The sequence below is a fragment of the Bombina bombina genome, chromosome 5 (assembly GCF_027579735.1).
Source record: "Bombina bombina isolate aBomBom1 chromosome 5, aBomBom1.pri, whole genome shotgun sequence".
Classification (NCBI taxonomy): domain Eukaryota; kingdom Metazoa; phylum Chordata; class Amphibia; order Anura; family Bombinatoridae; genus Bombina; species Bombina bombina.
In genome coordinates, this window is record NC_069503.1 from 629,611,916 (window position 1) to 629,625,044 (window position 13,129).

The 13,129-nt window shown below is 40.0% G+C and overlaps 2 protein-coding genes across 2 annotated transcripts in view; one reads left to right on the forward strand and one right to left on the reverse strand.

Moving 5' to 3' along the window:
* Positions 1 to 12,521, forward strand: part of BAG1 (BAG cochaperone 1) — a 131,980-nt gene extending 119,459 nt beyond the window's left edge. The window contains exon 7 of the mRNA XM_053714592.1: positions 11,665 to 12,521. Coding sequence (XP_053570567.1) covers positions 11,665 to 11,754 — 90 coding nt within the window. The 3' untranslated portion in view covers positions 11,755 to 12,521. The remainder of the gene's footprint in view (positions 1 to 11,664) is intronic.
* LOC128660657 (ropporin-1-like protein) overlaps positions 1 to 13,129 on the reverse strand; it is a 230,393-nt gene that overhangs the window by 161,905 nt on the left and 55,359 nt on the right. The window lies entirely within an intron of this gene.

Below are 13,129 nucleotides of genomic sequence, written 5' to 3' on the forward strand. Positions count from 1 at the left end.
GAAGATAGTTGTGCTTTCAAAGATCCTATGGATAAAAAATTAGAAGGTTTGCTTAAAAAGATGTTTGTTCAGCAAGGTTACCTTCTACAACCAATTTCATGCATTGTCCCTGTCACTACAGCCGCGTGTTTCTGGTTCGATGAGCTAGTAAAGGCGATCGATAGTGATTCTCCTCCTTATGAGGAGATTATGGACAGAATCCGTGCTCTCAAATTGGCTAATTCTTTCACCCTAGACGCCACTTTGCAATTGGCTAGGTTAGCGGCGAAGAATTCTGGGTTTGCTATTGTGGCGCGCAGAGCGCTTTGGTTGAAATCTTGGTCAGCGGATGCGTCTTCCAAGAACAAACTACTTAACATTCCTTTCAAGGGGAAAACGCTGTTTGGCCCTGACTTGAAAGAGATTATCTCTGATATCACTGGGGGTAAGGGCCACGCCCTTCCTCAGGATAGGTCTTTCAAGGCCAAAAATAAACCTAATTTTCGTCCCTTTCGTAGAAACGGACCAGCCCCAAGTGCTACGTCCTCTAAGCAAGAGGGTAATACTTCTCAAGCCAAGCCAGCCTGGAGACCAATGCAAGGCTGGAACAAGGGAAAGCAGGCCAAGAAACCTGCCACTGCTACCAAGACAGCATGAAATGTTGGCCCCCGATCCGGGACCGGATCTGGTGGGGGGCAGACTCTCTCTCTTCGCTCAGGCTTGGGCAAGAGATGTTCTGGATCCTTGGGCACTAGAAATAGTCTCCCAAGGTTATCTTCTGGAATTCAAGGGGCTTCCCCCAAGGGGGAGGTTCCACAGGTCTCAATTGTCTTCAGACCACATAAAGAGACAGGCATTCTTACATTGTGTAGAAGACCTGTTAAAAATGGGAGTGATTCATCCTGTTCCATTAGGAGAACAAGGGATGGGGTTCTACTCCAATCTGTTCGTAGTTCCCAAAAAAGAGGGAACGTTCAGACCAATCTTAGATCTCAAGATCTTAAACAAGTTTCTCAAGGTTCCATCGTTCAAAATGGAAACCATTCGAACAATTCTTCCTTCCATCCAGGAAGGTCAATTCATGACCACGGTGGATTTAAAGGATGCGTATCTACATATTCCTATTCACAAGGAACATCATCGGTTCCTAAGGTTTGCATTCCTGGACAAGCATTACCAGTTCGTGGCGCTTCCTTTCGGATTAGCCACTGCTCCAAGGATTTTCACAAAGGTACTAGGGTCCCTTCTAGCGGTACTAAGACCAAGGGGCATTGCAGTAGTTCCTTACTTGGACGACATTCTGATTCAAGCGTCGTCCCTTCCTCAAGCAAAGGCTCACACGGACATAGTCCTGGCCTTTCTCAGATCTCACGGATGGAAAGTGAACGTGGAAAAGAGTTCTCTATCTCCGTCGACAAGGGTTCCCTTCTTGGGAACAATAATAGACTCCTTAGAAATGAGGATTTTTCTGACAGAGGCCAGAAAAACAAAACTTCTAAACTCTTGTCAAACACTTCATTCCGTTCCTCTTCCTTCCATAGCGCAGTGCATGGAAGTAATAGGTTTGATGGTAGCGGCAATGGACATAGTTCCTTTTGCGCGCATTCATCTAAGACCATTACAACTGTGCATGCTCAGTCAGTGGAATGGGGACTATACAGACTTGTCTCCGAAGATACAAGTAAATCAGAGGACCAGAGACTCACTCCGTTGGTGGCTGTCCCTGGACAACCTGTCACAAGGGATGACCTTCCGCAGACCAGAGTGGGTCATTGTCACGACCGACGCCAGTCTGATGGGCTGGGGCGCGGTCTGGGGACCCCTGAAAGCTCAGGGTCTTTGGTCTCGGGAAGAATCTCTTCTACCGATAAATATTCTGGAACTGAGAGCGATATTCAATGCTCTCAAGGCTTGGCCTCAGCTAGCAAAGGCCAAGTTCATACGGTTTCAATCAGACAACATGACGACTGTTGCGTACATCAACCATCAGGGGGGAACAAGGAGTTCCCTGGCGATGGAAGAAGTGACCAAAATCATTCAATGGGCGGAGACTCACTCCTGCCACCTGTCTGCAATCCACATCCCAGGAGTGGAAAATTGGGAAGCGGATTTTCTGAGTCGTCAGACATTACATCCAGGGGAGTGGGAACTCCATCCGGAAATCTTTGCCCAAATTACTCAACTGTGGGGCATTCCAGACATGGATCTGATGGCCTCTCGTCAGAACTTCAAGGTTCCTTGCTACGGGTCCAGATCCAGGGATCCCAAGGCGACTCTAGTAGATGCACTAGTAGCACCTTGGACCTTCAAACTAGCTTATGTATTCCCGCCGTTTCCTCTCATCCCCAGGCTGGTAGCCAGGATCAATCAGGAGAGGGCGTCGGTGATCTTGATAGCTCCTGCGTGGCCACGCAGGACTTGGTATGCAGATCTGGTGAATATGTCATCGGCTCCACCATGGAAGCTACCTTTGAGACGAGACCTTCTTGTTCAAGGTCCGTTCGAACATCCGAATCTGGTCTCACTCCAGCTGACTGCTTGGAGATTGAACGTTTGATCTTATCAAAACGAGGGTTCTCAGATTCTGTTATTGATACTCTTGTTCAGGCCAGAAAGCCTGTAACTAGAAAAATTTACCACAAAATATGGAAAAAATATATCTGTTGGTGTGAATCTAAAGGATTCCCTTGGGACAAGGTAAAGATTCCTAAGATTCTATCCTTTCTTCAAGAAGGATTGGAGAAAGGATTATCTGCAAGTTCCTTGAAGGGACAGATTTCTGCCTTGTCTGTGTTACTTCACAAAAAGCTGGCAGCTGTGCCAGATGTTCAAGCCTTTGTTCAGGCTCTGGTTAGAATCAAGCCTGTTTACAAACCTTTGACTCCTCCTTGGAGTCTCAACTTAGTTCTTTCAGTTCTTCAGGGGGTTCCGTTTGAACCCTTACATTCCGTTGATATTTCTTCTGCTAGAAGAGTTTCAGAATTATCTGCTCTGCAGTGTTCTCCTCCTTATCTGGTGTTCCATGCAGATAAGGTGGTTTTACGTACTAAACCTGGTTTTCTTCCAAAGGTTGTTTCTAACAAAAACATTAACCAGGAGATAGTCGTGCCTTCTTTGTGTCCGAAACCAGTTTCGAAGAAGGAACGTTTGTTGCACAATTTGGATGTTGTTCGCGCTCTAAAATTCTATTTAGATGCTACAAAGGATTTTAGACAAACATCTTCTTTGTTTGTTGTTTATTCTGGTAAAAGGAGAGGTCAAAAAGCAACTTCTACCTCTCTCTCTTTTTGGTTTAAAAGCATCATCAGATTGGCTTATGTGACTGCCGGACGGCAGCCTCCTGAAAGAATCACAGCTCATTCCACTAGGGCTGTGGCTTCCACATGGGCCTTCAAGAACGAGGCTTCTGTTGATCAGATATGTAGGGCAGCGACTTGGTCTTCACTGCACACTTTTACCAAATTTTACAAGTTTGATACTTTTGCTTCTTCTGAGGCTATTTTTGGGAGAAAGGTTTTGCAAGCCGTGGTGCCTTCCATTTAGGTGACCTGATTTGCTCCCTCCCTTCATCCGTGTCCTAAAGCTTTGGTATTGGTTCCCACAAGTAAGGATGACGCCGTGGACCGGACACACCTATGTTGGAGAAAACAGAATTTATGTTTACCTGATAAATTACTTTCTCCAACGGTGTGTCCGGTCCACGGCCCGCCCTGGTTTTTTAATCAGGTCTGATATTTTATTTTCTTTAACTACAGTCACCACGGTATCATATGGTTTCTCCTATGCAAATATTCCTCCTTAACGTCGGTCGAATGACTGGGGTAGGCGGAGCCTAGGAGGGATCATGTGACCAGCTTTGCTGGGCTCTTTGCCATTTCCTGTTGGGGAGGAGAATATCCCACAAGTAAGGATGACGCCGTGGACCGGACACACCGTTGGAGAAAGTAATTTATCAGGTAAACATAAATTCTGTTTTTTGCATTTCAAATAAAGATACCAAGAGAATGAAAAGAATTTGATAATAGGAGTAAATTAGAAAGTTGCTTAAAATTACTATACCGGTTAAAACGCCCTAGCTGCAACTAAACGTACTCCGTCTAAAGAGAAGAAAATTTTCATAATACCCTCAGCCAGGTAAGCAGGACGGAACCTTAGGATCATCAGGTCCTGAAAGGTTAGCCGTTGTGGAGCTTACTTCAAGGATAAGTAAAGTTCTGCCTGTATTTTCGATCTGCACCTAAAAGGTGAGCTGTATCAAGGATCACACAGCACAGCAAACTACAGCCTAAAAACGGCTACTAAGGTACATTTTTTGTCATTTTACTGCAATCAGTTAAAACATAATAAAACACCTAAACGAAATATATAAAAAAATTCAAAGGACATCTGTTTTTTTAACGAATCTGCAAGACCGGTGTAATACCCCTATGAACAGTGTATAACGAATCTGCAAAAACAGTGTATCATCTTATTGAACAGTGTATTGTCTGGATAACGAACCTGCAAATAATCCATTTGTTTTTCATACATTGCTTAAGTGGTGGATATTGTCACCGCCGAGAAACATATCATATATAATAGCTGTGTTTTATGCTAAACGGACTTTGAATGCATGCTTGCTGAGATATTAATTTCTGACATATTAATTGTTTTTTTTCAAATAGTACTTTTATTAATGTTGGAATACTGACACCGGTGTCAATTTAAAAATTGTATATATGTATTGGTAATTTTATTTTATTTTTTTAAATGTGATATGTATTAGTATTTATGAAATTTTAATAAATTGTATTGTACACTTACATATAGAGATTGTGATTAATTGTTACAAAGTATCTAGCCAAATTAACATTGTAAACAAATTTAGCAGTTATTGTTACAGAGTATAGTAATTCAGTAATTTATTATCCTATAGCGCCACCTGCTGACCATTTTTCACATTTACCATTTTACACTATCATTTGAGAGGTATAGTGTTTCTTTGAGGTGTAGCTGCTAACCTTTCATTAGTTTGACTATTTTTCCACTTAGACTTTCCTATTTAAATATTATTAACCCCTAATCTGCCGTCCCTGACATCGCCGCCACCTTCCTAAATTTATTAACCCCTAATCTGCTGCCCCAACGTCGCAGCCACTATATTAAAGTTATTAACCCCTAAACCTAAGTCTAACCCTAAACCTAACACCCACTAACTTAAATATAATTAAAAGAAATCTAAATAAATATTCCTATCATTAACTAAATTATTCCTATTTAAAACTAAATACTTACCTATAAAATAAACCCTAAGCTAGCTACAATATAACTTATAGTTACATTGTAGCTAGCTTAGGGTTTATTTTTATTTTACAGGCAAGTTTGTATTTATTTTAACTAGGTAGAATAGTTATTAAATAGTTATTAACTATTTAATAACTACCTAGCTAAAATAAATACAAAAGTACCTGTAAAATAAAACCTAACCTAAGTTACACTAACACCTAACACTACACTATAATTAAATAAATTTACTAAATTAAATACAATTAAATAGATTACATACAATTAGCTAAATTAAATTAAATTAGCTAAAGTACAAAAAAAAACACACTAAATTACAGAAAATAATAAACAAATTACAGATATTTAAACTAATTACACCTACTCTAATAGCCCTATTACAATAAAAAAAAACTAAACTAAACACAGGTTCTATCAACAATTACACTCGCTAATCATAGAACATCAGAAGGGAATACTTATAATGGGAGGGGATTTGAACACAACACTCGACCCTACTCTAGATACATCCACTGGGTCCACAGGTTACGGCAATAGAGCCCCAAACACACTGTACTTTTGCCTGGACCAATTGGGCTTAACAGACGGGTGGAGAATACAACACCTGGAGCAGCGTAACTATACATTCTATTCCCATCCTTGGTCGACATATACACCTATTTATTGACAGGAATCACTTGTCCTTATTAGTAGACTCTGACATTCAATCTACACCATGGTCGGATCACTCAGCCACTAGTATAGTTCTCGACTGGCCGGAAAAGCCAGTAGTCCCTTTCATATGGCGGTTAGATGAGTCACTGATACATTACCCGGAAACACAAGAAGCAATCAATAAATCATTGACAGAATATTTCCAATTCAATAACAATACTGAAACACAACCTAAATTCATTTGGGAAGCACACAAGGCGGTAATAAAAGGGGAATGCATGAAACTTAAGGCCCATTGGAAGAAAAATTATAATTTATCCATTACAACATTGACATCAAAATTGAATCAGGCGGAACTGAAACATAAACAAACACCCAAAGATCGTTTATTACTCTCCCATGTCACGAAACTTAGAGGGGATATTCTCGCGCTGCTAACAAGAGGCACAACGTAGAGCACTAACATTGAAAAAAAAACTTCTTTTATGAAGGCAATAGAATTGGCCCTCGCTTAGTTAAAGCATTAAAATCCAGACATGTAAAATCCCAGATTAGTAAATTTATCACTACAGATAACCGAACACTATTAGATAGCATGGAGATGGCAAACCACTTTGGTGCCTATTACAGAGAGCTCTATAATCTCCCACCACGACAACAACAAAATATGCAGGCAGACATGTTAGATTATATAAAGGCAGCTGACCTGCCCACAATTACCTCCTCATTGGTGAAAGAACTAGAAACACCTATCACCTTACAAGAGATTTTGTCTGCCATATCGACCCTACCCTCGGGAAAGAGTCCAGGGCCAGATGGCCTAACTAACTCGTACTATAAAAAATACAAGTCTCTCTTAGCACCACATTTGCTCAGACTGTTTAAAACCTTAGACAAGGGGCAAGAACTACTTCCAGAGATGCAACTAGCACATATCTCCATTATTTTAAAACCCGATAAGACACCCACCGACACTAAGAGTTACAGGCCAATTTCCTTGTTGAATACTGACTTAAAAATTATGGGTAAAATACTTGCCAAACGGTTAAATAAAATTCTCCCGGAAATAATACATTTAGATCAAGTAGGATTCGTACCCCGAAGGGAGGCCAGAGATAATACCATCAGAGCCTTAACCCTAATGTCCTATGCGACACACTATAAAATCCCGACGGTCTTTGTAACAACAGACGCGGAAAAGGCCTTCGACCGAATTGACTGGCAATTTCTCTGGGGTACTCTAACAAAGATCGGTTTAGGCCCAAACATACTCCATAGAATATTTGGCTTATATACACGCCCCACAGCCCAAGCAAAGGTGAATGGTCGCCGTTGCTATTTGTCATAACAATGGAGGTACTAGCGTCACACGTTAGGAGAAATCAACTTATTAAGGGAATAGAAATGGGAAATAACAGTTTCAAAATAGCACTATATGCAGATGACGTCCTCTTCACAGTTAGAGACCCTTGTAACTCGGTCAAGGAGATCATGGTCGAACTAGATAGGTTTGGGAGATATTCTAACTTCTTAGTGAATCCAACCAAATCGGAAATCCTAAATATATCCCTGTCCCGCGAAGAATTCAATTCTTTATCATTGGTATGCCTGCTAAACTCCAGTACAAGTACACAAAATACCTGGGAATACACTTATCCCCGAAACCTAGAGACCTTTTTCAGTTGAACTTTGTCACCCTTCTACACTCGGTCCAACGAGATCTCAACACCTGGTCTAATAAACCCCTTTCGTGGTGGGGGCGCACACAATGCATAAAAATGACAACATTGCCCAGAATTTTATACATATACTACAGGCTCTTCCGGTACATCTTCCAAACTGGTTCACAACGCAGTTACAAAAACACATAAATGCATTCATATGGGGGAAAAGTAAGCCAAGGATCAACAGGAATACAATGTACAGGTCGGGCGCAATAGGAGGCCTGGGGCTCCCCTGTATCTCGACATATTTGGATGCTATGACCTTACAGAGGGTATTAGACTGGCATAACTCTGGAGAACATAAGACTTGGGTAACTATTGATTCTCACATAATACAAGCCCCTTCGGTTGGAGCATTGTGCTGGGTCCCAAAAACTTTACGACCACTACATTGCAAGACACTCTCAATACATAGCCACTTCTTTGAGTCTTGGGACAAACTGATCACACATAACAGCTATATTACGGGTCCTAAATCCCCACTATTCCCTATACCAAATAACGCTGAACTCAAAGGAGGACTAGACGACAATTATCAGGGGTCAACAGAGTGGACCTATACCACACCACTGGTTAAATTTATGAAGGATGGCAGATTGTTAAACACAGAACAGCTGATGGAGGTGGCAGGTGAAACCTATGCCTCATGGTTAAAATACATGCAACTTACACATTTAATTCTCACATCACCCTATAGGGCTGATTTTATGCGACCTCTCACTTCTTTTGAGAAACTCTGTTTGACTGGCACACATCTCCCACATTCACTTTCAAAAATGCGCTCATTGCTACAGAACCCACAACTCACTAATCTTCCATCTTACGTGTAGAGATGGCAGGAGGAATTAGGCGAGACCTATACATCTAAAGAATGGGAACTTATATTCCGTAATACTCAAAAGTCTTTAACCTCCCCTAAAATATTAGAATTAAATTATAAAGTTCTAATGCGGTGGTACCTCACCCCTAGATGTATACACTCTATATACATAACAGCCAATGCTTATTGCTGGAGAGGATGCAAAACTAGAGGTAGCTTTTAGACACGTGGTGGGACTGCGCACAACTAAGACAATTATGGGACCAGGTAGAGACTCACTTTCGCAAAATTCTGACTACAGCTTTTAAATTGACACCAAGTATAGCACTGCTAAACAAACTACCAGAATTCCCTTGCAGACTCAGAAGACAATTGTTATAGGTAGGCTTGAACGGAGCAAAATCCCTTATAGCATTGAATTGGAAAACCCAATAACCCCTATTGGCTCATGCATGGATAGAAAAAGTCACAGGGTTCCTTGAGATGGAAGAGTATGGCTACCTAAAAAGACAGAAACTCCCCATTGCACAAGACATGAGATTCATATGGGAGGACTCACTACATTCCCTTCCTAGAAACACTGACTGCCCAATAGACGAGACTGTGACAGACGACCTGGCGGCTGGAGGCCCCTCCTGTTAAAGCAAAAACAAGCTCAGTATAAGCCTCTGGAATAACCAGTAACCAATGCCTTAAGTCCTACATATGGGGAACACTTTTAGACAGCACAATGGAATACTCCAAGATATAGACTTCACAAATGATAATCTTAACCAGCACCTAGTTTAATTTAAGATAGTTCAGTTAGATTTAATTTTATTTGGTTTTGAATTGACTTGATATTAGATATAAAAATGCCTAGAAGTATTAGTATAAAAACGATTTATTGAACAAATGAAGCAGACTTGTAGTCCCCATATATGTTGTACTGCCTTCTACAAATTTGCAATAAAGCTTTTGAAAAACAAAAACAAAAAAAAATATTATATTTCACTGCTAGAATAACTATGGGTTAACAATTGAGTTAATAATCGATGAAGTAAAGGTCATCCACTTAAGCTATTACATTCTACTATCTTCCTCTCCGCAGCCCGACCACAGGCCGCTTAAAGAGGGTTGGAGCTTTGGGATGGTGCAATACATAACTATTGTGAAGTAGATTCTATTGCCGCAAAAAAACATTCCATATCTATAACAGTTACAGTCAAAGTGACAGATTTAAAACAATAAAGGAGATTTTGTAAACTAAGTAGTGTGATAATCAAACACAATTCACAACTGAATAACACTATAACTTTATACGATTACCACCGACTGCAATATAAGGATCTGGTGACCCTAGTATGAAGTTTATTCTGTCAGCCCCCTGGTTCTGCCTGATCATAGAGACCGGTTTCTAGGGAAGTCAGTGGAGTTCTTTGTAAATGGTTGTTGAACCAAGTCATTAGGGTTAGGAGTTTTATTGGCATTTCGACATGTTGCGGTTCCGTATGAATTATTGGCTGTGTGGAGCCGTGTAATCTGACCGAGCCTGTGAGCTTTACTCCGGGATCACTCTGTTTGCCAGCCAAGAGGGTGTTGTAAGGCAAAAGGCTTGGCAACTTAATGATCTTAGCTGTCCGGGGGACCCCCCAAGTCCCCTAAAAAGCCTATTCTGCGCCAATTTCTGACCTGTTTGAGAAGCCTGAAATAGCCCCTTGCTGCGTTCCGGTATAGATGATGTCATGTTGTCCAAGCAGTGATCTCTTGTGTGTGAGTGCTTACCAGTGGAGCCGGTGACATTATCAGGTAGGTTGGTAAAGTTTGCTGGGAGCTCCGTAGTGGTTGATGGTTCTCCTGACCAAGAGATTTTTGGTTTGATTGTAGGCCCCTGTTGCATGTAAATTGTTTCCGCTATGTGCGCAGTTTTCATAGCACCGCTCTGAATGTCAAGTTTCCAGGTTTTGTCGGTAGCTTCTTGTGGCATAGTATTAGTGCACAATTTGTTCATCAGAATATCATATGGGGCTCTTTCAAGCAGCTTCTTCATAAGCCTTTCAAAGTTTGTGTAGTGAGGGTTGGAATGGATTAGTAAATCCATGTCTGCCATGGTCGCCATTTTCTTTCTGGGTTGCTTGGATCTTTGCTATGTAGCTTATCGCTTCTTTATACGTAAGGCTCTTGGTGTCTTTGTTATTTGCAAAGCAAGGGGAGTAGAATCTGCACAAGGTGGTTTTATGCTCAAATGAGGCAAGGTACTTCGACAAGCCGAGGGGGGTAGCGCTGCCTGTTAGCAAGCCTCTATAGTCCAATGCAGAGCTCCAACGTCAGGAATACAGCAAAATCTTCAGGATATAATGCTCTTCTGAGCAGTATTGCATTATGTATGGTAAGTGAGGTTTTGATGCTGTACGATGCCTCTATAAACCGGCGGATTAATGAGAGATCAGCAGGATCTCTGGGAAAATGCGACCGCTCCTGATCGCTGTTCATAAACGCCCCCTTCCATAGCGTTTTTAATGTGTTTTTGTAATGAAAACTTGCAAGTCATAATTGTTTACTTTAAAGGGACTATGTGCAGCATTATGTAACATTATCCTAGCGACACCTTAAAAAACAAACGAGATTAAGAGATTTAACCCCCTGAAGGTATACTTTGTCTTTGGCTCCTCATCCGTCTTCAGATTTTTTTTTTTCTTCTCAAAAGCGCATCACAGCCGCACTGTCAAATCACAGCGAGCCCAATTGCACCATTGAACTGAATGTAGTGCGCTGCTGTGCTGTGTGAAGCCGGAAGTGCGCTGCATTTAGTTTTATGCCGCGATTGAGCACGCTGTGATTACACAGCGCACCTGTGAGGCACTTTTGAGAAGAAAAAGAAAATCTGAAGAGGCTGGCGAGGAACGTAAGGTAAGTATACTTGTGTGTGTGTGGGGTAAATCTCTTAATTGCTTTTGTTTTTTAAGGTGTCGCTAGGATAATGTTACATAATTCTATACATAGTGCAGACTTATGTAACATTATTTTTTTAAAAGGTATGATCCCTGGTCTGCATAACATTGTAAATTTTGCTAACATAGTGACAGTTTTTTTATATTTTTAAATCATTCATTTTGCAAATTGCAATGAAGTGCCTAATTGCTGATACATATGCGTATATAACATAAAGATTTACTTTAAACACTTTCTAAATGCTGTGCCGTATTTATTTATTTATTTTTACAGATTCTTCTTGCAATGTGTGACACAGCTGAAGGAAACATTGGCCAGGAAATGGACAAGTTGAGATGTCAGAATTTGGCGTTGTCAAAATAAAGTATAATTTATATTAGTATGTAAATTGCTCTATGAGCAAATTTGGAGAACAAAAAATGAAACCAAAACACAAAGTATGCTCTTTGTTTTGGAGCTATATCCAGTTTTTATTTTTTCTGTATATTGTGTATTGGTGCTGGTAGATTTTCATTTATTGCTTGAGTGAAATTTATTATGTTCTATTTTGAAAGTACAAGTAAAATAAAAAACATGTAGATCAATTCAAAGACTTGAATTCACTAACGGCAGAGCAGCCTCTCCCATAAGTGAAACAACTCTATTTCCTATATTATTTTAATTAGCCTTTTCTAGAGCGCTGTCTTTGTGACTATTGGCATTGCTGCTGTACTGTTGGATGAATTATATATTTATGATAACCATTTTGTGGTGTATAATAGAAATTATTAGTTGATAAAAATGAATAAAAACATGGAACAACATTAAAAATGTTGTGTACTAAGATATCATTTTAAACACTCATTTAATCTGCTAAAATATCTGTATAGATCTTGTAGGTAAAACTACCTATATTTTAAGAAGTCCATACCATAAAACCTGTTTCCATTTACCTAATTAAATACATCTCAAGGAGAAATGGTTTAATTATTAATTGTGATAAAGGATGTCTAATTTATTTAGAACTTATTGGACAAGATGGAGTGTTTAATGCCCTCGGCAGACATATAACCATTTTGTTTTGATTTATCGATCTGTTATAACCTGTTATGGTCGTCTAAGGAAGAAAATAAATAAATTGTTAAATATTATTACTGTGTCTGGTAAATGGTTGGAGTTTCCATCTGCAACATCTTTTGGTGGAGAATGTAGACATCTGAGCTCAATGGAGGTCTCCATCTCGCTCTCCTTTAGAGAAAATGTCTGGTTGCAAAAAAAGGATTTCACAGAACAGAGAGTTAAAGGGATACCATGCACTTTGGATTTATATATCCAAATGGGGTTAACAGAGAAGAAAAGCAGGTAGGAATTTAAATAAGAACATTTAATGTAATGGTGAAACACAACAGAATTTAGCACCATGCCAAGGAATTGAAAGTTACAAGAATCAGAGCAATGGAGTGGATTCATTGGTCCCTACAGCAATACATGCACCTTTTCATGGTTGTATCTCAGAAATACATGTCCCTGTAAATCTCAGCAATTACCATCCAGTTTCTATCTGTAAGAGTTTTTACTGAAACTCAATGTGGGGAGAAAAAAAAATTCTGTAAAAGGATATTTGTGTATTCAATAATGTACCACAGATCATGATCATGCAGTTGAAAAAAGAAAACCTGACTGCAATTTTGTATTGAAGTATCAACTTTAAAATATTCTCCTTGTGAAAAATAAGGGACATTCAATAGTGTTATCCTGT